The following is a 23,089-nucleotide window of genomic DNA, read 5'->3' on the forward strand; positions in this document are numbered from 1 at the left end:
AACATCTGGAGGCAGGTCGTTCCACTGATTAATTGTTCTAATTGTCAGGAAATTTCTCCTTAATTCAAGATCTGTTTTCTCCTTGATTATTTTCTATCCATTGCTTCTTGTCCGGCCTTCGGGTGCTTTGGAGAATAGGTTTTTCTTTGTGGCAGATGGGTTTTGTAGACATAGAAACATAGAAGACTGACGGCAGAAAAAGACCTCATGGTCCATCTAGTCTGCCCTTATACTATTTCCTGTATTTTATCTTACAATGGATATATGTTTATCCCAGGCATGTTTAAATTCAGTTACTGTGGATTTACCAACCACGTCTGCTGGAAGACACACTCCCGCTCACAGACCGCATGCTTAGTTATGTTATGTGAACTAGATTTAAACCTCCAGATTTTTTAAAAAGTCATACAAGAGTCTTGATGGCTTGAGCCCCCAGAGCTAGTAAGTTCTCAAAATATCACAACCTCTCCCCGAGATCAGCGGACTGTTCTCAGATCTTTCAACCAAGGTCAGAGGTCTAACAGCAGTTTGCATCAGATCTGGTACAGCTAATCTCACTGCACTGCAGGCATAGTACACGGTCATTGCTTTTTTCCACTGAACAAGGGAAAGATATCATGAAAACAAGTAATACACTGGCACAGTGGTTGGTGGTCTCTCTTTGTCCTGTCAATTATTTTCTCTACTAATCAGGGAAATCTTTCCGCAGGATTCATCCACCACATTTTAACTGCGTGGAACATTTTTAATATGCACCGCTGCGGGAGACCCGTTTTAGGGGAAAGAATGATACAACCACGCAAAACCAAATTTCCCACCTACTGAAATGGGACGAAGATTACTCCCAGTGTGGGGTTTGACACCCCCCCCACTTTCTCTGTCCATTCTATAAGAAAAACATTGCTTTTCCTTCAGTCACATAAGAGCATTAGAAAACAGCTTTAGCAGAGTTATCACTCCTTCTCCCTGATATCCAGTAAATCTCCTTTAAAAAAAAAAACAACAACTGGGAAGGAATTTCCTATTTTGCAAAGCTCATTTTTATAAGAAGAAAACTCTCCTCTCCTTCCAGCTTGCTCATTCAACATTTTTCTACCCTACACAGATTTTTGGACCGTCCAAGTGAAGTGAAAACCATTCATACAATGAGTTTTCTTTCCAAACTAGGTTAAGAATAGGAGGTGGTAAGGAACCGCTAACTAGCTTTGCTTTCTGTTGATGGTTGTTTTTTTGACCCGCCATTTTGTGAAGAAACAAGATTTTCCCCTCTGGAAGTAGCCATTTTCTGACTGCCATGGTGTTCTGTCTGGGTCACTCCGGAAGCCAAGACCAACCCAAAAAGAGAAGCCAGACACACTGGTAAAAGCCAAAGGCAGTTTATAAAATTCAAGAAAAACACAGGTAACAGAAAATGTCCTTACGAACAGGAAAACGCTGGAACTTCAAATATATCAACGAAGGCAAAAGTCCATGCAGCAATACAGGATTCTTGCTGCCCAGACGAGGCTGTAGATCACAGACCTACACCTCCCATGGGTCTTCCAAACTGCTGGGCCACAAGCCAGGAACAGAGTTGTCGAGAACAAAGCAGGACACCGTAACTCCAACTGATAACACTCCACATGGCTTCAAGGGCTTGCCTGCCTTTTAAACCCTGCTAAGGAGGACCACACCCAAGCCCAACTGTTCCTAATTCAGTGCTGATAATATTTCTTTAGTTGCTCCTTTCTTTGATCTGAACGTCTCTGTCGCATGTCAATGACGGCTTGTGCTTCATCACCTAATGACTCCAAGCTACTGGCTGGGGAGAAACACCCCCCCCGGGCTCTCATGCTGTTCTCCTTCGTCCCATTCCTGACTTTCCTCTCCCCCGTCTGACTGCTCAGCCCCCTCCTCTTCGCTGTCATCCTCCTCCAGGCATGGAGCCAGCAGAGACACAGCTGGTCCCTGAGCAGCCTCAGGCTGAACCACAACACATGGTATGGTTTCAAAAAATTTACAGCTTCAGACTCACCTTTATAGGTAATGCAAATAAATTAGCTAAAGAAATAAAAATAATTCTTGACCTATGACCACAATTGAGCCAAAAAGTTTCAATGCTAAGCAACACAGTTGTTAAGTGAATTCTATCCCATTTTATGAGACAAGTTTATTTATTTAATTTATTAATTTATTACATTTATTTATTTATTATTTATTTATTTATTACAGATTTAAACCTAATATTAACTGCTCCAAACTTGACTTTAAAAAATATGACTTCAGTAACCGAGTTGTCGAAGCGTGGAACTCATTACCGGACTCCAGAGTGTCATCCCCAAACCCCCAACACTTTACCCTAGATTATCTACACTTGACCTATCCAGATTCCTAAGAGGTCAGTAAGGGGCGAGTACAAGTGCACTAGAGTGCCTTCTGCCCCCTGTCCTATTATATCTCCTATTCCTTTCTTCTATTCCTATATCTCTTCTTCTATTCTTTCATTGATATGTTCTATCAACACCCTTGAAAATGTCCAAAGATATTTCACCAGAAGAGCCCTTCACTCCTCCACTCGAAACAGAATATCCTATGAAAATAGACTAACAAGCCTGGGCCTAGAAAGCCTAGAACTACGGCGCCTAAAACACGATTTGAGTATTATCCACAAGATCATATGTTGCAACGTCCTACCAGTCAATGACTACTTCAGCTTCAACCGCAATAACACAAGAGCACGCAACAGATTCAAACTTAATACGAACCGCTCCAAACTTGACTGTAAAAAATATGATTTCAACAATTGAGTTATCGAAGCGTGGAACTCATTACCGGACTCAACTGTGTCAACCCCTAACGCCCAACATTTCTCCCTTAGACTCTCCACGATTGACCTCTCCAGGTTCCTAAGAGGCCAGTAAGGGGTGTACATAAGTGCACCGGTGTGCCTTTCGTCCCCTGTCCAATTGTCTTTCCTTTCTTTCACCTATCATATATATTCTCTTCCTTTCATATATCCTCTCCTCTAAGTTCACTTTTACCCTTATATATATTACCACATGTCTATTTTCTTCCTATGTATTTGTGTATTGGACAAATGAATAAATAAATAAAAACTATACCTTCTTTTCTATTATTTCTTAGATATATTTTACTATGAGTATCTCCTCTATAACCTTCATCATGTATTTTACTATGTGTATATAGATATATACCCACTAAAATCCTCATTGTGTATTGGACAAAATAAATAAATAAAATAAAACATTTGTATTCCGCCCACTCTCAAAGGACTCAGGGCGGCTTGGAACAAACAAACAAATTGAACAAAATTGTTCAGTTGTTAAACAAATCATTGCAGTTGTTAATGAATCATGGAGTCATTCAGCAAATCTGGTTTCCCCACTAACTTGGCTCATCAGAAGCCAAGCTTAGAAATGGCAACAACATGATCAAAGGACACTACAACCATAATAAATATGAACCAGTTGCCAAACATCTGAATTGTGATGACAGGACCATGGGGATGCAGCCATAGTTGTCAATGTAAAAATTGGCGTGGCACTTTTTTCAGTGCTGTTGTAACTTTGGGCAATCATTAAATGAATAAGTTAGTGGTGGGCAGCAGCCTGGGTGGTCAGGTGCTCCATCCCAATAGGAAATTCCAGGATGCGCAATCAGCTGAGCATCCCTGACGTGCGCCCGCGTGCCACCACGCGAGATTTGGCTTTTGCACCTGCGCAGCAAGTGAAATCTCAGGTGAGGGTACTCACACGAGCTAGATTTCAACCATTTTTGCTGCGTTTTTGCTTCTGCACAGGTGTGGAAACAAATACAGTGGTATCTCTGCTGTTTTGTTCTCATTTTCGTTAGACAAATTCCAATAAATAAATAAACTGAGAATGGGAATGGTGAAGGGAGAGGTTGATTAAGGCTTCTCATTGTGGCGATATCTGGCCAATTGGAGGCATAGGCCAAACTTATTAATTTAAACTTATATAAAAAGGGCTCGAGGTTTGTAGGATTTTATAAAGAAGCATAGTCCAAAAATCCAGGAGTAATAGGAACCTTGTATTGCCCAGCAGGGCAGGGAGAAATTCCCGCTTTTCATATAGTGTGGTGCCTCTACTTAAGAACTTAATTCGTTCCGTGACCAGGTTCTTAAGTAGAAAAGTTTGTAAGTAGAAGCAATTTTCCCCATAGGAATCAATGTAAAAGCAAATAATGCGTGCAAACCCATTAGGAAAGAAATAAAAGCTTGGCATTTGGGTGGAAGGAGGAGGGGGACAATCGCTGCTGAAGGAAGAAGGCGAGGGGAGGGGAATCAAAAAAATCCAAAACTTTAAGGCTTTAAAAAAAAGAGGGACTCTGAGGCAGCTAGGAGGAGCATGCGCCTCCCATACTCCCGGCGCGAGGCTGCCTCCCATACACTGCGCCAGAGAGAGAAACCCTGGGGGAAGGGCAGGAAACTGGCTGGGCCTTTGTGCTGCTCTCAAATTTCCTGGGAAATTTTTCCAGGCCCGGGTTCTTAAGTAGAAAATGGTTCTTAAGAAGAGGCAAAAAAAAATCTTGAACACCCGGTTCTTATGTAGAAAAGTTCTTAAGTAGAGGCGTTCTTTGGTAGAGGTACCACTGTATCAGCAAAAATCACTGAAATCTTGCCCTCGCACCTGTCCTTGCCTGAGATTTTGCCTGCTGCTCATGCGCAGAAGCCAAATCTCATGCCAACAGGCATGGACGTGCGTGCCAGAAGCGCCCACACCCGCAACTGCCTTGGAGGGCGCACCGGTAGTGCCGAAGATGAGAGGCCCTTCAATGGGCCTACCTGTATATTTTTTTCAAAGCTTAAGCAGGCATCATTCCAATCAAAGCAGCACAAAGCAACCACAAGTCATATTTATCATCAAAGAATGATAAAAATCATTCTTTATAAAAACAATGATAAAAGTGTGTCCCACAGGCATTTCTGTAAATAAATATGATAGAAATATGATAGTTTTGCTCTGCAACATACCTTCTGCCTATTTATTGAGTTGAAATGAGAAGAATTTTTTTAAAAAATAATAAGGCACACAAGTGGTCCGTGTTACATCTAAAGTTAAAAAAAAAAAGAGTGTGTAGGAATCTCAAAGCACCAAATGAATGAATGTAGGAAAATTAGCCATCTATGATTGATAACTTGAAAATGAAACACGTTTTTTAATAATATTTGCATTTTTTTTTTAAAAAAAAACCCAAGTACAGAGGTACCTCTACTTAAGAACTTAATTTGTTCCGTGACCAGGTTCTTAAGTAGAAAAGTTTGTAAGTAGAAGCAATTTTTCCCATAGGAATCAATGTAAAAGCAAATAATGCATGCAAACCCTTTAGGAAAGAAATAAAATCTCGGAATTTGGGTGTGAGGAGTACAGTCGCTGCCGAAGGAAGGTGAGGTGAGGGGAATCCAAAAAATCCAAAACTTTAAGGCTTAAAAAAAAATAGGGACTCTGAGACGGCATCCAGATAACGGAAAATGCTCCGTTCGCTCTGGGCTGCCCAGAGCGAAGGGAGCGTTTCTTTTCTCTGGGTGCTGGCAGAGGTTTATTCCCTCTTCAAGTGCTGAGAGAAAGGAAAATGCTCCGTTCGCTCTGGGCTGCCAAAGCCTCCTTAAGCGCCACCGAAAGGCTCCTCTGGCAGGCCAGAAAAGCCCAAGATGGCTGGGATTAAAGGGGGAATGGCAGGAAACTGGTCGGGCCTTTGTGCCGCTCTCAAATTTCCTGGGAAATTTTTACGGGCTCGGATTCTTAAGTAGAAAATGGTTCTTAAGGAGTGGCAAAAAAATCTTGAACACCCGGTTCTTATCAAAAAACGTTCTTAAGAAGAGGCATTCTTGGGTAGAGGTATCACTGTATGTATAAACCAGCACTTCTAAGTCAGCCCTTCTAAATTAACTCAAATTATAAAACCAAAATGTGGTTCTCCTAGCAAATCGAGCGTAAAAAACTACCTGTTAATTCCCCCCCTCTATTTGCTTAATTGATATGAATTTTTTAAAAAAAGAAAAGCTAAAAATTTATAAGAGCCCTGGTCTGCAGTCCACTCAACCCTAAATGCTTTGGTTGCAATTGGGAGGGAAGGAAGAAAAGGAGACACCAGGCACCACAACTTTAAACTATTCAGACCAAAAAAGCCTTTACAAATGTAGTAAGCAAGAGCATGGCTTGTTCCCTGTTTCATTTACTCATCTGCCCTCTTCAGCTGTTATAAGAAAATGATTAATGCAGACATATGAAAAAGGGAATGTTATTTATACGGGGCAATGAAAGAAGGATAATTTGCAATGCTGGGATATTTTAATTCTCTCTGAGTCCGAATATTAAATTGCATAGTTTACAGATGACAGTGTGGGATGTTTCTTGAGGCACCCAACTTAAGGATGGTAATTCTGCAGTGGCAATTGCAAATACACAAAACATAGGTTATTCTTCTGCCTTGATCATAGGAAGAGAGCTGTGTTGGTTTGTGATACTTCACAATCAGGAGTCTCCGTAACACCTCATGAAAAGCAGCATTAGTAAAATGTGCTAATTGGCAAACTTCAGATTTTACTTTTCAGGAATAACAGCCCTGGGCACTTTCAACCAATTCGACATCAAAGATTCTGGGGGCCCAAAATATGAGGTAAAAATTACTCCAGAGAGCCCTGATTGATTGATTGATTGATTGATTGATTAAATGTTTATGCTACCCATCTTCCCTATCTCCCTGTTATTGTGAGCCGCCCCAAATCTTCAGAGAGGGGCGGCATACAAATCTAAATAATAATAATAATAATAATAATAATAATAATAATAATACGACTGGGCGTCTCACAGATTATAAAAAGACAAATAGGAAAAACAAAATTCAATATTAAAACTATGCAATCAAACTTTTAAGGTTGTTAAAAGTGAAAAATAAAGAAAAAATAGGTTATAATTTTGGTTTGGCAAATTTGAAAAGATATATTTCTAAAATGAAAGAGATGATATAATGAATAAATACAGAAAGACGATAATATAATTTGAACTTTTAATAATATTTTTTTATTTTCCTCCTGTATTGCTATTGTTATAATTAGATTTAAGGCATGAAATAGTTAATATGAATTGCTTTTTTTTTGTTTGAAGAGAAGTAAATTTGGATCTTTCCTCTTAAAGAGCAGTTATTTTAAAACAAGGGTTAAAAAACATGAATGAGATAAGTAAGAATACAAGAAATGGATTAAAACACTATGGCATACATTTATTAGATAAAAGCAAATAGCCAATAGAAATGTAGATAGCTAATAGCATTTTGAACTTGAATGAGAACAGAAAACAATCTTTGAAATCCAAATGACAAAGTCAGAAAGGTAGCACAAGATAAATAATGTATACCGAAACAGCATAGATATAAATTAAGAATTTTAATTAACAATTTGGTGATTGATATTATATTGTCTTGTATTGAAATTGGAAGGGATGTGATTTTGTATGAATGTAAGGGCAGAGAATTTTTTTTTAAAGTTACCAAAAAAAAAAAAACCTTTTAAAGTTATTCTGCAATCATTCATTCAATGACCATTTGAAGTTTCCAAAAAGTGATTTGTGACCATTTTTCACAATTACGACCCTTGCCACATCCCCCACACGGTTACAAGATCAAAATTTGACTGTGCGGCAACCATTTATGATGGTTGTAGGGTCAGGTAGATCGCCTTTTGAGATCTTCTGACAAGCAAAGTCAACCAGGAAGCCAGATCCATTTAACAACCCTGTTAACTTACCAAGTTAACTTACTAAGTTTTATCTTGCCCACCATAAATCCTTAGCAGACCTTGTCTGTACCAAACCGTTTCCACTAGGATAAGTAGAGTGGGTTAGTCCCATTATAGTCATTTATTTATTTTATTTACCTATTTGTTTTTGTCAATTACATATTGGTAGTATACAAAGATATAACAATGTTTATATACATAATGCTAGTAAGAGAGAAACATTAGGACAGGGGACGGAAGGCACGCTGGTGTACTTATGCACGCTCCTTACTGACCTCTTAGGAATCGGGAGAGGTCAACAGTGGACAGTCTAAGGGTAAAGTTTTGGGGGTTAGGTGATGATACTACAGAGTCTGGTAGTGAGTTCCATGCAGTGAAGGGCTACCAAAATTTTTACTACCACACTGTGGCCGTGGCTTATGCAGGACGCCCTGCATTTTCTTTCAACTTCTTTCAGTGCAAATTGAGTGCTATGGGGTGGAGCTCCGTTTTCGCTACCCCAATGCATTCCACCCCCCTGTCCAGGCAATAGCCCACCCCTGGTTCCATGCATTAACTACTCGGTTGCTAAAGTCGTATTTCCTGCAGACGAGTTAAGAGTGGTTTACTTTAAGTTTGTATCTGTTGTGTGCTCCTGTGTTGTTATGGTTGAAGCTGAAGTAGTCATTGACAGGAAAGATGTTGTAGTATATGATTTTATGGGCTGTGCTTAGGTTGCATTTAAGGCGACGTAGTTCTAAGCTTTCTAAACCAAGGATTGTAAGCCTAGTTGCATAGGATATTCTGTTGCGATTGGAGGGCTCTCCTTGTAAAGTATCTCTGGACACTTTCTAGAGTGTTTATGTCCGAAATGCAATGTGGGTTCCAGACAGATGAGCTATATTCAAGGATTGGTCTGGCAAAAGTTTTGTATGCTCTAGTTAGTAGTGTGATATTACTGGAGCAGAAGGTACGTAGCATTAGGCTAACAACTCTTGAAGCCTTTTTGGTGATGTTGTTGCAGTGGGCTTTGGCACTTAGATCATTTGATATGAGTACAGTAATTCCAAAGTCATTTACGGAGTGAGGCTTGTCTGTAAGGTCTTGTTTATCCAGCTTGTATTTGGTGTTCTGATTCTTTTTGCCAATGTGTAGGACAGAGAGTCAAATGGCTCTTCACATTCTGTAGAGCCATGCCATATTTATTTATATTTAATGTTATGTTTTCATGCCTGCTTGCAGAGAATCAATGATTTAATTTCTTCCTACCCAATCACCTTATTAAAATATTTATATCCTACATTTCCAAGTTCTACCTAAGGAAGGATTTAGGGCAACCTAAAGGTAAGCTTCTTTAAAAAAAGAAATATTTAAATCTGCACAAAAATGTTAATCAGCCAAGACCTTTCTTTAGATACTTGCTGACTTAATCTTTCCCCACTGTACTTATGAAGGATGGGTAGTTCAGAAATGACCAACACAGCCCCACATAAAAGCTATTTTGTGACTATTCTGCAACCCCGCAAAAGGTTGTTTTGGTAGTGCAACCAAAAAATAATCTCAAATCTCTTTAATGTCTTAACTCTTAAAGTCTACCATCAAAACCGTAGAAATGTTGGTAGACTTTAAGAGAAACCCTTCCACCCTTCCACCTCTCACAATACTAGACAACACAGTATCAACAATAGAGACCTTCAAATTTCTAGGTTCTATCATATCTCAAGACCTAAAATGGTCACCTAACATCAAAAACATCATCAAAAAAGCACAACAAAGAATGTTCTTTCTGCGCCAGCTCAGGAAGCTCAAACTGCCCAAGGAGCTGCTGATACAGTTCTACAGAGTAATCATTGAGTCTGTCATCTGCACCTTTATAACTGTCTTAGTTTGGTGCTGCAACCCAACAGGATCGACACAGACTTCAGAGGATAATCAGAACTGCAGAAAAAACAATTGCTGCCAACCTGCCTTCCATTGAGGACCTGTATACTGCACGAGTCAAAAAGAGGGCGGGGAAAATATTTACTGACCCCTCATATCCTGGACACAAATTGTTTCAACTCCTACCCTCAAAACGTCACTACAGAGCACTGCACACCAAGACAACTAGACACAAGAACAGTTTTTTTCCAAACGCCATCACTCTACTAAACAAATTATTCCCTCAACACTGTCAGACTTTCTACTAAATCTGCACTTCTATTCTACTAGTTTTTCTCATCATTCCCATCACCCATTTCCTCCCACTTAGGACTGTATGACTAACTTGTTGCTTATATCCTAAGATTTTTATTAATATTGCTTCTTCATTGCTTATTTGACCCCTATTACAATCATTAAGTGTTGTACCATATGATTCTTGACAAATGTATATTTTATTTTATGTACGTTGAGAGCATATGCACCAAGACAAATTCCTTGTGTGTCCAATCACACTTGGCCAATAAAAATTCTATTCTATTCTATTCTATTCTATATTATTTTTCTTTTCTTTTTCAAATGAGAGTGAATGGATACCACACCTTGAACATTTGTGGCTGTGAGCCAAGATGTCCCATATCACATAGAGCCTTTTAGTCAAAACAATTTAATGCATTTAAATGTTAAAAGTACACTAGTTTTTAATGGGGACTAAAGCTAAGTCAATTTACAGGGTCCTGATATTTTACTGTAATCGGTTGCTTTATTTGTTCTTAGCATCACAGAGTTTTTTCCTTGCAAACTGCTGTGATTCTAACATTTATTTTACCTTTTTTGATTTATAGCCTGCCTTCCTATCCAGAATATATGCAAATGAGTTCAAGTGAACAACAAGCAGAAGAACAAACCCATAGGATTCTGCTTTTATATATTTATCTATTTTTTTCCCTATAACATCCCAACCAAAACAACTCTTGGCAATAACACAGATTAAAAAAATAGATTGAACAGAAAAAATTAGGACAGAAGGAAGAGTACAAGAGCTGGCAAAATATTACATAAATGGGGATGACTATATAAGGTACAAGTATAGTTTTGAGTACATGATATTTTATGAAATGCATGGGGACTTTAGGACAGGAACAGTAGGCACAGGCCACTTGGGAATGGGGTGAGGTCAACTATGTTGAATCTTAACAGAATAATAGATTGGAAGGGACCTTGGAGATCTTATACTCCATCCCCTGCTCAAGAAAGATATATATATACCATTCAAAACAAGTGACTATTCAGCCTCCTTTTAATAGCTTCCAGTGATGGAGAACCTGCAACTTTGGAAGGCAAGCTTTTTGAAATCTTGAATTAAATCTTGAACTGTCTATGGAGATTCTCAATCACCCAGGTCATGGTTGTCCCAAAGGTGCTTTTTCAAGAAGCAACTGGGTTTTCTGGGGGTGGTTTTGGAAAATGTTTCGTTTCTCATCCAAGAAGCTTCTTCAGAAACAAGAAAGTCCAGTTGTCTCTTGAAAAAACACCTTTGGGATAAATCTTGAAGGTTTCCAACAGGTTTTCCAAAAATGATATTTGACTTTCTGATAATGGACATTAGAGGCTATGGCAATGATACCCCACATAAGCTATCCAAGCCTTTTCTTTTAATCATCACATCTCCGTGTTTAAGCAATGCTGTTCTAAGACCTCTCTCCCATTTTATTTTGGTGGCATCAACACTAAATCCTTATGCTAATATTAAAAGAGAAAAGACATATAAAACCCCATCATTTAAAACCAAACAACACATACATACCAAACATAAAATATAAAAGCCTGGGGGAAATGTCTCAGTTCCCCCATGCCTGGCAATATGGGTGGGTCTTGAGTAATTTGCGAAAGACAAGGAGGGTGGGGGCTGTTCTAATCTCCAGGGGGAGTTGATTCCAGAGGGCCGGGGCCACCACAGAGAAGGCTCTTTCCCCAGGGCCTGCCAAACGACATTGTTTAGTCAAGGGGACCCGGAGAAGGCCAACTCTGTGGGACCTTATCGGCCGCTGGGATTCATGCGGTAGAAGGCGGTTCCGGCGGTAAGAAGAAAATAGAACTTGCTTGAATCCATCACCATCTCACCACGAAGGCCAGCTTCTCCCACACTCTTCAAGGCTAATTTTTTGGCCTTTGAAAGACCAGCCTCTCTTGTGATCACCCTAGGGATGGAGCAGACAATCTTTTCTTGACATCGCTCCACCAATCAAAGTCATTATAAATCCCAGAATGCTCTGTGGAGTCTTCGGAGAGGGGCGGCATACAAATCCAAATAATAAATAAATAAAAATAAATAAATAAATAAAATGCCTATGCTGGCAGAGAAGCCAGGGAATTGTGCTCCAATATATTTGGAGATATTACACTGGGAAAGCTGCTGCAAGCAACAACTGGAGGGCTAATTAATATCATACGGTTGGTTTAATAGTTTCCCTTGCCACAGCATGCAAAATTCATGGCCCTTGTCCACTGACACCTCAGCTAAAATGGCTTTTGTTGGATCCTAGTTTATTCCAGAACTGTATAAATAATAAATTTAGTAAGGAAAAGCAAAAAGGTTTCTTTTCTTGACTGGATAAAATGCCTTCATACCGGAGCCAGTTGTCCTTACCAACTGATTTTAATTACTCCTTTCCTCTGGTTCGTGTGGCAGGCATTCAAAAAAAAAAAATGTGTGACATGCAAAATACAAAACAAAGATTGAAAAATGAAAAAGGGCTTGGAATGATATAATCTGGTCGTTGAGAGATGGTGTAATAACCTTCCTGATTTCTCTAGAGAAAGTAGTTTTCAATCCCTCTTGACTTTATTGGAATGAAAGTGAACTTCTCCAGATTCTCATGTAATTACTTGCTTTGTCTGATCTCCTTTCAAGTCATCAACAGAATAACAGAGTTGGAAGAGACTTTGGAGGTTTTGTAGTCCAACACCCTGCACAAACAGGAGACCCTCTAAATTTTCAGAGAAATGGCTGCCCAGTCTCTTCTTAGAAACATAGAAATATAGAAGATTGAGGGCAGAAAAAGACCTCATGGTCCATCTAGTCTGCCCTTATACTATTTCCTGTATTTTATCTTAGGATGGGTATATTTTCTGTCGGGCTCTCTGGTAGAATCCTCCCAAAAATTCACAGGTACAAATTTCAGACACACACACGTTTGAAAATTCAAAACAATGTTCTTTATAATGAAAATTCACTTAAACTAAGCCCTCTTTTGGTATAGCAAAGAGCACTGGTCTCCAAACAAACTGGTAATTTATACAAATCCCTTATCAGTTCTGTGATGCTTAGTTTGCAGCTGTGAGGCAATTCACAGTCCTTCTTCTTTCACAAAGTGAAACACACTTTGCTCTGGTTTAGTTTCAAAGCAGGGAAAAATCAGCACCCAAAAAGTCAGTCAGTAAAGCAGTCATGAAACACAACGATCAGATAATCCTCCACAATGGCCAAACCCACAGGCTGCTATTTATAGCAGCCTCACTAATTACCACAGCCCCACCCAACCACAGGTGGCCTCATTTTCTTTGATAATAATCTCTCAGTTGTTGTTGCCTGTGCATGGCTCTCCGCATGCGTGGCTGTATCATTAACTCTTGTTCTGAATCCAAGGAGGAGCTAGATAACTGATCTCCTTCTGAGCTGTCTGCCACACTCTCCTCCTCCCTGTCACTCATGTCTTCTTGGTCAGAGGAGCCTTCATCATCAGATTCCACTGGGGGCAAACCAGACCTGCAGCATGTGGATGTCTCCCCACATCCACATTCCTTGGGGCAGGAGCTGGGCCAGAGCTAACAACAATAGTATATATTTATCCCAGGCATGTTTAAATTCAGTTACTGAGGATTTACTAATCACGTCTGCTGGAAGTTTGTTCCAAGCATCTACTACTCTTTCAATAAAATATTTTCTCACGTTGCTTCTGATCTTTCCCCCACCTAACCTCAGATTGTGCCCCCTTGTTCTTGTGTTCACTTTCCTATTAAAAACACTTCCCTCCTGAACCTTATTTAACCCTTTAACACATTTAAATGTTTCGATCATGTCCCCCCTTTTCCTTCTGTCCTCCAATGCAGATTGAGTTTATTAAGTCTTTCCTGATAAGTTTATTCTTAAGACCTTCCACCTTTTGTATCCTGTCTTTGGACCCAGTGATGTGCACCCACAACTTCTTAAGGCAAGCTGTTCCACTGGTTAATTGTTCTCATATTTAGGAAATTTATCCTTAATCCCAGGTTGCTTCTCTCCTTGATTAGTTTCCATCCATTGTTTCTTGTCTTCCCTTCTGGTTTGGGAAACAGGTTGACTCCTACTTTTTTTCTCAATATTCACTGGACAGTGGATTATTATAAGTAGAATAGCTTTCCCTATCCAATCTAGGTAAAAGGCACTAATTTGAATAAGGTCTAAATCTTGAAATAAAGCTGAAACTTCAAACATCTATATTTTATAACTGCTCATAACTTGGCCTTCAAAAAGCAGAGGAAATCAGGAACAAAACAACAACCTAAAAATATATTGCATGCTTCCATTAAAATTGACCTTGTACATTTGATTTGTGATTTTATACAAGATACTGTATTATTCCACATCTCAGTTATTAATGAAAGAATAAGAAAAGAGAGGATCAAACCCCATTTGCAAATACAATGCTATCCAGAGGAGGGATTCACATAATTTCCCTACCGGTTCACTTAGCACCGACAATGTAAGCATGCATGCACACTCATTTCGGTCGCACACAATCCTCTTGAACATGTATGCAGCCTTCTGTGCATGCACTTGCACACATGCACACGGCTTGAAAACATGGCTACATAGGACGTTATAGCGCTGGGGTGGGTTGGTGACCCACCTACAGATCGCTACTACCAGTTCGCCCAAATCAGTCCGAACCAGCTGAATACCACCTCTGACGCTATCCGTTTCACTGCAAACTTTTATCTATATTAGAGCAATAAACACATTTCTTGTTGAACTTCCTAATTGTCTGTCTCAATTACTACTGGAAGACAGGAATCAAAGGAGTCAGGGTGTCAGATTGAGAAACCTAGCGTGGGTCTGGCCAATTTTTACACTTTAATATTGTTTATCCTGATCTGTGTCAATCATCTTAATTATTTTGCAGGTGGTAAAGTCGTGTTTAAGTACAACCTTTCCCATTCACATTAGCTTTCCATATGAGCAAGTGTTGTCAAATAAATGCATTGCAGTAGGAAGGTTGGCTCCTCAGCCCTTTTTGTTAAGCAGCATCTTGACTGACAGAGCAGTGTGCTCAGTCTCTCCTGCCAGGTGTATAGGCACTTTTTTTCCTGACTTGATATGTTTGTCGACAGATTTCTGCATATTAAATGTCTGTTTAAGTAGAAACAATAATAGGGACAGCAATTTATTTCTATGATGAAGTGGCACCCAATGTAGTACATTCCCAAGATTATGTAAATTTTGAGAAAGGATTAAGTTCGTAGAAAATAGAGGTAAAGGTAAAGGTTTCCCTGGCACATGTGCACTAATCGTTCCTGACTCTAGGGGGTGGTGCTCATCTCTGTTTCAAAGCCGAAAAATCAGCACTGTCCAAAGATATCTCTATGGTCATGTAGCCAGTATATCAGGGGTCCCAAAACTAAGCAACTTTAAGACTTGTGGACTTCAACTCCCAGAATTCTACAGCCAAGTGCGATTGGATACACAAGGAATTTGTCTTGGTGCACATGTGTACATAAAAAGATACATTTGTCAAAAATCATGACGTACAACAATGATTGTCATAGGGGTCAAATAAGCAATCAGGAAACAAACAATATTAATAAAAATCTTAATACAAGCAACAAATTACAGTCATAGTCATTAGTGATAGGAATGATGAGAAAAAACTAATAGTAATAGTCGTACAGACTTAGTAAATAGTTTGACAGTGTTGAGAGAATTATTTGTTTAGCAGAGTGAGGGCGTTCGGGAAAAAACTGCTCTTGTGTTTACTTCTCTTGCTGTGCAGTGCTCTGTAGCGAGGGTTTGAGGGAAGGAGTTGAAACAGTTTATGTCCAGGATGCGAGGGGGCCGTAAATATTTTCCCTGCCCTCTTTTTGACTCGTGCTGTATGCAGGTCCTCAATGGAAGGCAGGTTGCAGCAATTGTTTTTTCTGCAGTTCTGATTCTCCTCTGATATCTGTGTCGGTCTTGTTGGGTTGCAGATGACAGACTTAGTGATTCCTCTGTAGAAGTGTATCAGCAGCTCCCTGGGCAGCTTCTTATGACCACAGCAGCATCCTTGTGGTCATGTAATCAAATTTTGTCTTTATTATGGTTGAAGTGTCCCAGAATCAGGAACTGCAACCTTCTTATAAACAATTGGGAACCCAGATTCATTTAATGACCATGTGACTAACTTAACAACTGCAGTGATTCTCCTAATAACGGTGGCAAAAAAGCTCGTAATATATATTTATTTATTTATTTGTAAAATTTATATGCTGCCCAACTCAACTTGGACTAATAGTGGGCAAAATTCACTTGCTTAGCAACAGAAATTTTGGGCTCAATTATGAGCATAAATCAAGGATTATTTGTAGTCACTATCTGTCTCCTTTAAGTCATCTAGTCCAAAAGAAATCAGGGAAGGTTAAAAATTTGCTAAGTCATTTTTCCACTTCTAGTTGGTTCAAGAAGATTCTCCCTACAAGAACATTGCAACCAGTCAAACTTTATTTTTAGTCAATAACCAGCATAAGGACCGTGTTGGTACGTGTTTTATAATTTGGACACATAATGGATTAAGACCCTGTCAACACTTCTTTGTTACTTTTAAAAATTATATGTTTGATATTTTTGTACTGTAGACATTTGACTCTATGTTCTATTTCACTTCTTAAGAGAAGCAATACACAAAACTTATTTAGTAACAATAGCCATGCAAGGGGAAAAAATACTTTGTGTCCTTGTAACTTTGGGGAACATTTTTCTGGTCTAGTAACATAGTTGCTTTTAAGTTTTGAAAGCATGAAAGATAAGCAGTGGCATGTATTTGAACAAATCCTTTACAAAAAGAAGTGATTCAAAATTGTGGTGTATTGTTAGCTTTCTTCACTTATATGCCAACAACTTGGAGGTCAAGATCTAAAGGTTACAATGAACTTGTGTGTGCAAACAAGTGATAACTGAGGGCATTTTTGTCCTCAACGGACATAGGTTTAGTTTGACAATTTCCAATTTTCTAAAGGCCTGGACTTTTAATTTGCCTTGACAGTGAGAACAGCAGATTTTTCAAGTACAAGTGGTACCTCTGCTTAAGAACTTAATTTGTTCCGAGACCAGGTTCTTAAGTAGAAAAGTTTGTAAGTAGAAGCAATTTTTTCCATATGAATCAATGTACTGTAAAAGCAAATAATGTGTCCAAACCCTTTAGGAAAGAAATAAAAGCTCAGAATTTGGGTGGGAGGAGGAGGAAGAGGAGGAGGAGGAGGACAGTTGCTGCCGAAGGAAGAAGGTGAGGTGAGGGGAATCAAAATAATCCAAAACTTTTAAGGCTTAAAAAAAAAAGAGGAACTTTGAGGTGGCGAGGAGGAGCACGTGCCTTCCATACACCTGGTGAAACCTAGGGGGAATGGCAGGAAACTGGCTGGGCCTTCGTGCCGCTCTCAAATTTCCTGGGAAGTTTTTCCAGGCTCAGGTTCTTAAGTAGAAAATGGTTCTTAAGAGGCAAAAAAATCTTGAACACTCGGTTCTTATCTAGAAAAGTTCTTAAGTAGAGGCGTTCTTAGATAGAGGTACCACTGTAATTGTCCTCGCTCCCACCCCCCAAAAATTTCAAAATCTTTTAAAATGTGGTTTAAAGTCCTCAAAATGGGGAGGGGGGAACGCGCAGAATTGTGATTATTTGCACCCAAAATTTCCATCTGTTGTGATAGACTAGACCATTATTTTTTGCAACAATCTTATGCAATGCATTCTGTCTGGGAATTATGAAATTTAAAAGACCCAGAAGCTCTGGGTAACAGACAAAGCCACAATTTCCTCCGAACTAGGTCTTACTTAGTCAGTGTTCCAGCACTAACCTTTGTCTAATGCATAAGATGTCTGCAGTTTAAATAGCATGATTGTTTTCCTTGGCAATCTTGTCATTCACCTCCATCCAACTTTTAAAATCAGAATTGCATCATCTAATCTCTTTGGCTCTGAGGCATTGTAGGTGCTTCCTTGGGTTAATTAAGCTTTCATTTTTTCTCCCATTATCAATTCAGAAATCTCAGAATCTATGGGCTGAATACCTTCCCCAACACTCTTACACATATGTGGGATTATCCCTCTAAATGTATTTGAGTGTGCTTTTAAGGACAGGTTCATAATACTATACCAGAAGGATATAATTTCACAGGTTCTTATTTGGAAGATGACAATGAGTTTTGTGTATTTTAAAAACCTGCAAGGCTGTTATGCCACAAGTGGCATTTCAAATGACTTTTGACTTAAATTCTGAGTTAGGAAACAGACAAGAATTGTCACAGAAGAATTAAAACAAGTATACTCCAGAGAAGAAAGAAAACCCCCATCAAATCTTATGTATGATATGATGGATAAAAATCGATGGCGTTTTTTAATTTTTTTAAAAAATCAGTTTTTTAAATTTAAGTTGGATTTTTAAAAAAAATTTAAATCATTTTTTTAAATCAAATTTAGCTTAATAAAATGCTCTTGGAAGAAAAATCTATCTAAAGATAGCTTTCTATTTAAGGTACATTAGTAATTTAGTTTATTCAGCATAAAATGAAGCTTAGTTATTTAGCACAATATTCTGCAATATTGGGACTGTCAAGTGAGTCAACAGCAGATCAGAGGAGGAGCCATTATGGGACAGAGATGAACATAGCTCTTTAAAAATTATGATTTAAATCGAGTTGATTTAAATCAAGGCTTTTTACTAGTGATGCAAATCATGATTTAAATTGTGATTTAAATAAACTTGATTTAAAATCAAATCCACCCTGGGCCTTACCCACTTCATTTATTTGTTGGATTTATATCCCACTTTTATTAATGCTCAGGAACTCCTTTCCTTCTATTTTTTCCCCAAAACAATTCTGTGAAATAGCAACTAGCCCAAAACCACCAACCACAATTTGGTGACTGTGGGTAGTTTTGAACCCAAATTTGCCCTATGCCAATCTAATACCTTAATCACTAGCCCGTACAGGGGGGCCTTTTTGCAGTCTCTCTTCCCAAGGGCTCATTCAGCCCACTTAGGTTAAATGTTTCCCCTAAGTTTGATAATGCTTGAAACAGTTATTTCATGCCATGGCACTAGTTTAGTTTAGCACTCGTTCTGCGACTGTTGGAATTCTCTGTTCTACATCATGAACAGAACGAAAAGTCTAACTTGCTTATGAAAAGCAAGTGGCTAGCTAGGAGGATCTCCCTATCAAATAAACCAGCACAAGTATTGACTCCCACTCATTCATCCACAGCAAGCATAGGAAAACTATAGCACAAATAAGAAAACACCCTGCCTTTCATTACGGCTTAATTCTCCCGTCAGAAAGGAAGAGAATTAAATTTAAAAAGTCTGCCCATCTTCTTAAGAGAACTCTCACCTAACCAACCATTGGGGAAGAAATAAAATGGCAAGGTTGTAGTAGCTGAAGAAATTGTATCATTCCTGCTGTTTTACTTAACCCTGTACAAGCCACAAGTTCTCACCTGGCCTTAAAAAAAGGATGGAAAAGAAGGGATTTTTTTTTAAAAAAAACCACACATACCTAATTATTTCCTATCTTCAAGATAGTTTTCCTTTTTTCTTAAAAAAAGCCCCAACCTTATTAAAATCACCAGACAGACTCTAATCCTGTTTTTCCAGATCGTCTTGCAAAAAAACCTGCTAGAGGCCCTTAAGCCTGCCAAAGGAACACCATATGAAAAGCTATTAGCCCAGCTGCTTGCCTTTTTCAGCTTTGACAGATTCAAATATCCTGACACATATGGACTGTGTTTCCCCATCAGTAACTAACCGCATTTTACTAAAAATATTAATATAACCTCGCCCGAGTTTGCCCAAGACACCAGCTGTTTAAAGAGGATTTTGCCAGCTTGGGAAAATCTCCTATCTTAGACTAGAACCCTTACCCTTCGCCTTCTCCTTAGTTTTATCCAGATTGAAATACACTGCAACTCTCCCCAACCATTGCAAAGAAGGGGAATTTAAAGCAACTCGGTAATGAGCAATTACAGCTGGTAAAAGGTTCCTGGTGGCATTTCACTTTTTCATCATGGTTGGTTTTGGGCTCGTTTACTCATAGCTTTGAAAGCTGCTTCTCTCCTTCATTAAGCCAAAGTAACTCTCCAAAATCTTTATAATCCACCTTAAAACATGCTGGAACTGGTTGCCGAATAATTCCCTCAACACTTTCAAACTATTTACTAAGTCTGCACTACTATTACTACTGGTTTTTTTCTCATCATTCCTAACCCACCATCTCCTCCCATTTATGACTGTACTTAAAACTTGTTGCTTGTATCCTTAAGATTTTTATTAATATTCTTTCTTCATTGCTTATTTGACCCCTATGACAATCATTAAGTGTTGCACCTCCTGATTCTTGACAAATGTATCTTTTCTTTTATGTACACTGAGAGCATATACACCAAAGACAAATTCCTTGTGTGTCCAATCACACTTGGCCAATAAAGAATTCTACTATTCTCCCATGGCGCAACTCCAAAGAGATCCCCTAGTTTATAGGAAAAAAAACACGAAGGTGAAAACTAAGTTAAATAAAAGTCCACGGGCTTGGGCAAAACACATCTGGGTGAAACAGTTGCAGACTGCGCGGGTTTCTAATGAGGAAACCTCCCCCCAAGCATTTACTATTGTTTTCTTATTTTTTTTAAAGAAGCCCCGCTTAGCATTTTCAATGCATTTTCAATGCGATGCGCGGTTTTTTAAAATAAGATGCGGCCCCCCAAATCAGGTTGACAGCGGTGGAAGCCCCTTGGGATTACTAAAGCGATACGCAACCGGAGGAAAACACCACACACACACACCTCACCGCTAGATCGGCCACGCGTTCTGGAAACCAGCCTCGGTTTCCCACGAGGAAACCCCCAGCGCGGGCGCACGTGTTTTTGGAAGCGCAGGACCAGCAACACGTGGCGTCATAACCTTGGAAATGTAGCCAGAGCCTCCCCGCATCCAAGGCAACCCACGCGCGTCCTTCCCCACGCCTCTCGCTTCTTCTTTTTCCCTCTTCCGATCTCCGAGTAAAAGGCATTCTTACGCCTCTAATCAGGATTGCCTCCGAGCATGTGCAGAGCGCCTGCAGGGAAACGCCAAAAAGAAGGCTGGCGGGAGAGTGTTTTTCCCCCTCCTTTTTCTCCTAGCATATTTATTTATTTTATTTGTCAAGCATGCATCGGTGGCAGTTTGTAGAAACGTAAGTAAAAAGTAAGGATAAAAGAGGACAGTAGGACTAGGACAGGGACGGTAGGCGCAATGGTGGTAAGCGCAATTACGCACGCTAGGCGCAACGGTGCGCCTTATTACGCGCGCTCTTTTGCCGGGATTCCCGACCTCACCTTCCAGCACGACCTCCTTGCCGGCCCTCTTGAGCGCCTGCACGGCTTCGTCGTGGGTGGCGTCGCGCAAATCTGCCCCGTTGACTGTCAGGATGGCATCGCCGACATAGAGCGCCTGGGTCTGGTCGGCCGCCAAGCCCTTGAAGATCTTGCTGATGAGGATGGGCATCTTGTTCTCTTTGCCCCCTTTGATGCTGATGCCCAAACCGCCCATCTCTTGCTTCGACACCTTGACGCACCGCTTGTGGTTGGAGACGGCTTCGGGCACTTGGTCGGGCGAGTCGGTGAGAGCCGTCCGGACTCCCGTGGCCCCCTTGGGGCTCCCGCCGTTGTTGCCGTTGTAGTTGATATTCCCCGACGGCGACTCGGGCGAGCCGGGCGGGGGGCAAGAGGAGGCGGAGGAAGCGGCCGCCCTCGACGCCCCACCGCCGGCTCCTCTGCTGCCGCAGAAAGTTCCATTGCCCGCCGAAGCTGCCCCGACGCCGTTGTAAGCCGCGCCGCCGCCTCCGCTTTCCTCGCCGCTCAACACCAGCGCCTCGCCGGCCAGGGTCACCAGCACCCGGTGCCACCGGTCGCGCACCAAAACTTCCAGCGCGCCGCTCCGCTGCAGACGGCCGCCGCCGCCTCCGGCCGCCGCTACCGCCATCTTTGGAGCATTTCTTTAAAACACCATGTGATTGAGCGCCCGGGCACACACACACACACAAACACACACCCGCGCGCGGCTACAAACACACACACACACACACACACACACACACACACACAGACAGACAAACGCGCGCGCGCGCCACGCCCCGGGAAGGCGGGAAGGAAAGAAGTGGGTGAAAGAGGGTGGCCGGGGCCTCGTCGGCGCTCCGAGAGGTCGGCGGAGACTTTGCTGAGGGAGGAACCCGGGTTAAGCCAAGGGGCGGATGGGTTAGGGGGAGGGCAGGGGCGGGGAAGGAGGGCAGGGGCGGAACGCTCGCCTTGTCGAACCCCAAGTTGCGGATTTGTGTGTGAGAGAGGTCCGGACGCTGCCCCGAGGACCCACCTGGGCGGAGGCGTTTACCTCAGAACGCCTAACAAGCGTCCCCCGGACGCGAAGGAAGGAGGGGGAAAATTATTTATTATAATAAATAATAAATAATAAAAAATTTATTTTATTTACTTGTCATAGAAATATAGTATTGTAGTATGTTTAACATAATGTAAGTATAAAGCAGAGACAGAAAAGATAAAAATATCAGAGCTTGCATTTGCGGAAGCTAGCCTGTTTGTGCCCAAACAGCAAACCAGTCCAGCCAGCCCACCAACCCAAACAGCCAGTCAGCCACAGACCAGTAGAAATGGAGTTGAAGTCTTCAATGAAACACAGCAGCAGCAGGAAGTTGGGGGGAAATATATTTACTTCTTTATACTACTACTACTACTACTACTACTACTACTACTACTACTACTACTACTGTCTATACTATACATACAATAAACTAGTGTCTTACTAGTATCTTGCTACAACTATTAGTTCAATAACTCACAGGAACCAACTTTTACAGCGTTACGGCTGCGCTACAGGATACTTCCACCAACAGCACACAGCTAATAGCGAACAGACAGAGAGAAAGAGCACGGAGCTCTCGCTTAGTTAAATACTTTTCACATAATTGCTAGGTTGCTGCATGCTCAACTGCCTCTGAATGACTCAGCATTCTTACCTGAGACCTACTTTCTGCATTATACCTAGGGATTTTTAATTTCTGACAAAAAAAGACATTAGGACAGGGACAGTATGTGCACTTATGCACGCCCCTTACAGACCTCTTAGAAAAGGGGAGAGGCCTCTTGTAGATAATGTA

At 40.5% G+C, this 23,089-nt stretch overlaps 1 protein-coding gene across 1 annotated transcript in view; it reads right to left on the reverse strand.

The window, feature by feature from the left end:
* Window positions 1-22,272, reverse strand: part of SNTB1 (syntrophin beta 1) — a 161,964-nt gene extending 139,692 nt beyond the window's left edge. Inside the window, exon 1 of the mRNA XM_070748250.1 lies at window positions 21,255-22,272. Within this exon, the coding sequence (XP_070604351.1) occupies window positions 21,255-21,900 (646 nt within the window). The 5' untranslated portion in view covers window positions 21,901-22,272. The remainder of the gene's footprint in view (window positions 1-21,254) is intronic.
* Window positions 22,273-23,089: the final 817 nt, after the last annotated feature.

Source organism: Erythrolamprus reginae, chromosome 3 (assembly GCF_031021105.1).
Source record: "Erythrolamprus reginae isolate rEryReg1 chromosome 3, rEryReg1.hap1, whole genome shotgun sequence".
Classification (NCBI taxonomy): domain Eukaryota; kingdom Metazoa; phylum Chordata; class Lepidosauria; order Squamata; family Dipsadidae; genus Erythrolamprus; species Erythrolamprus reginae.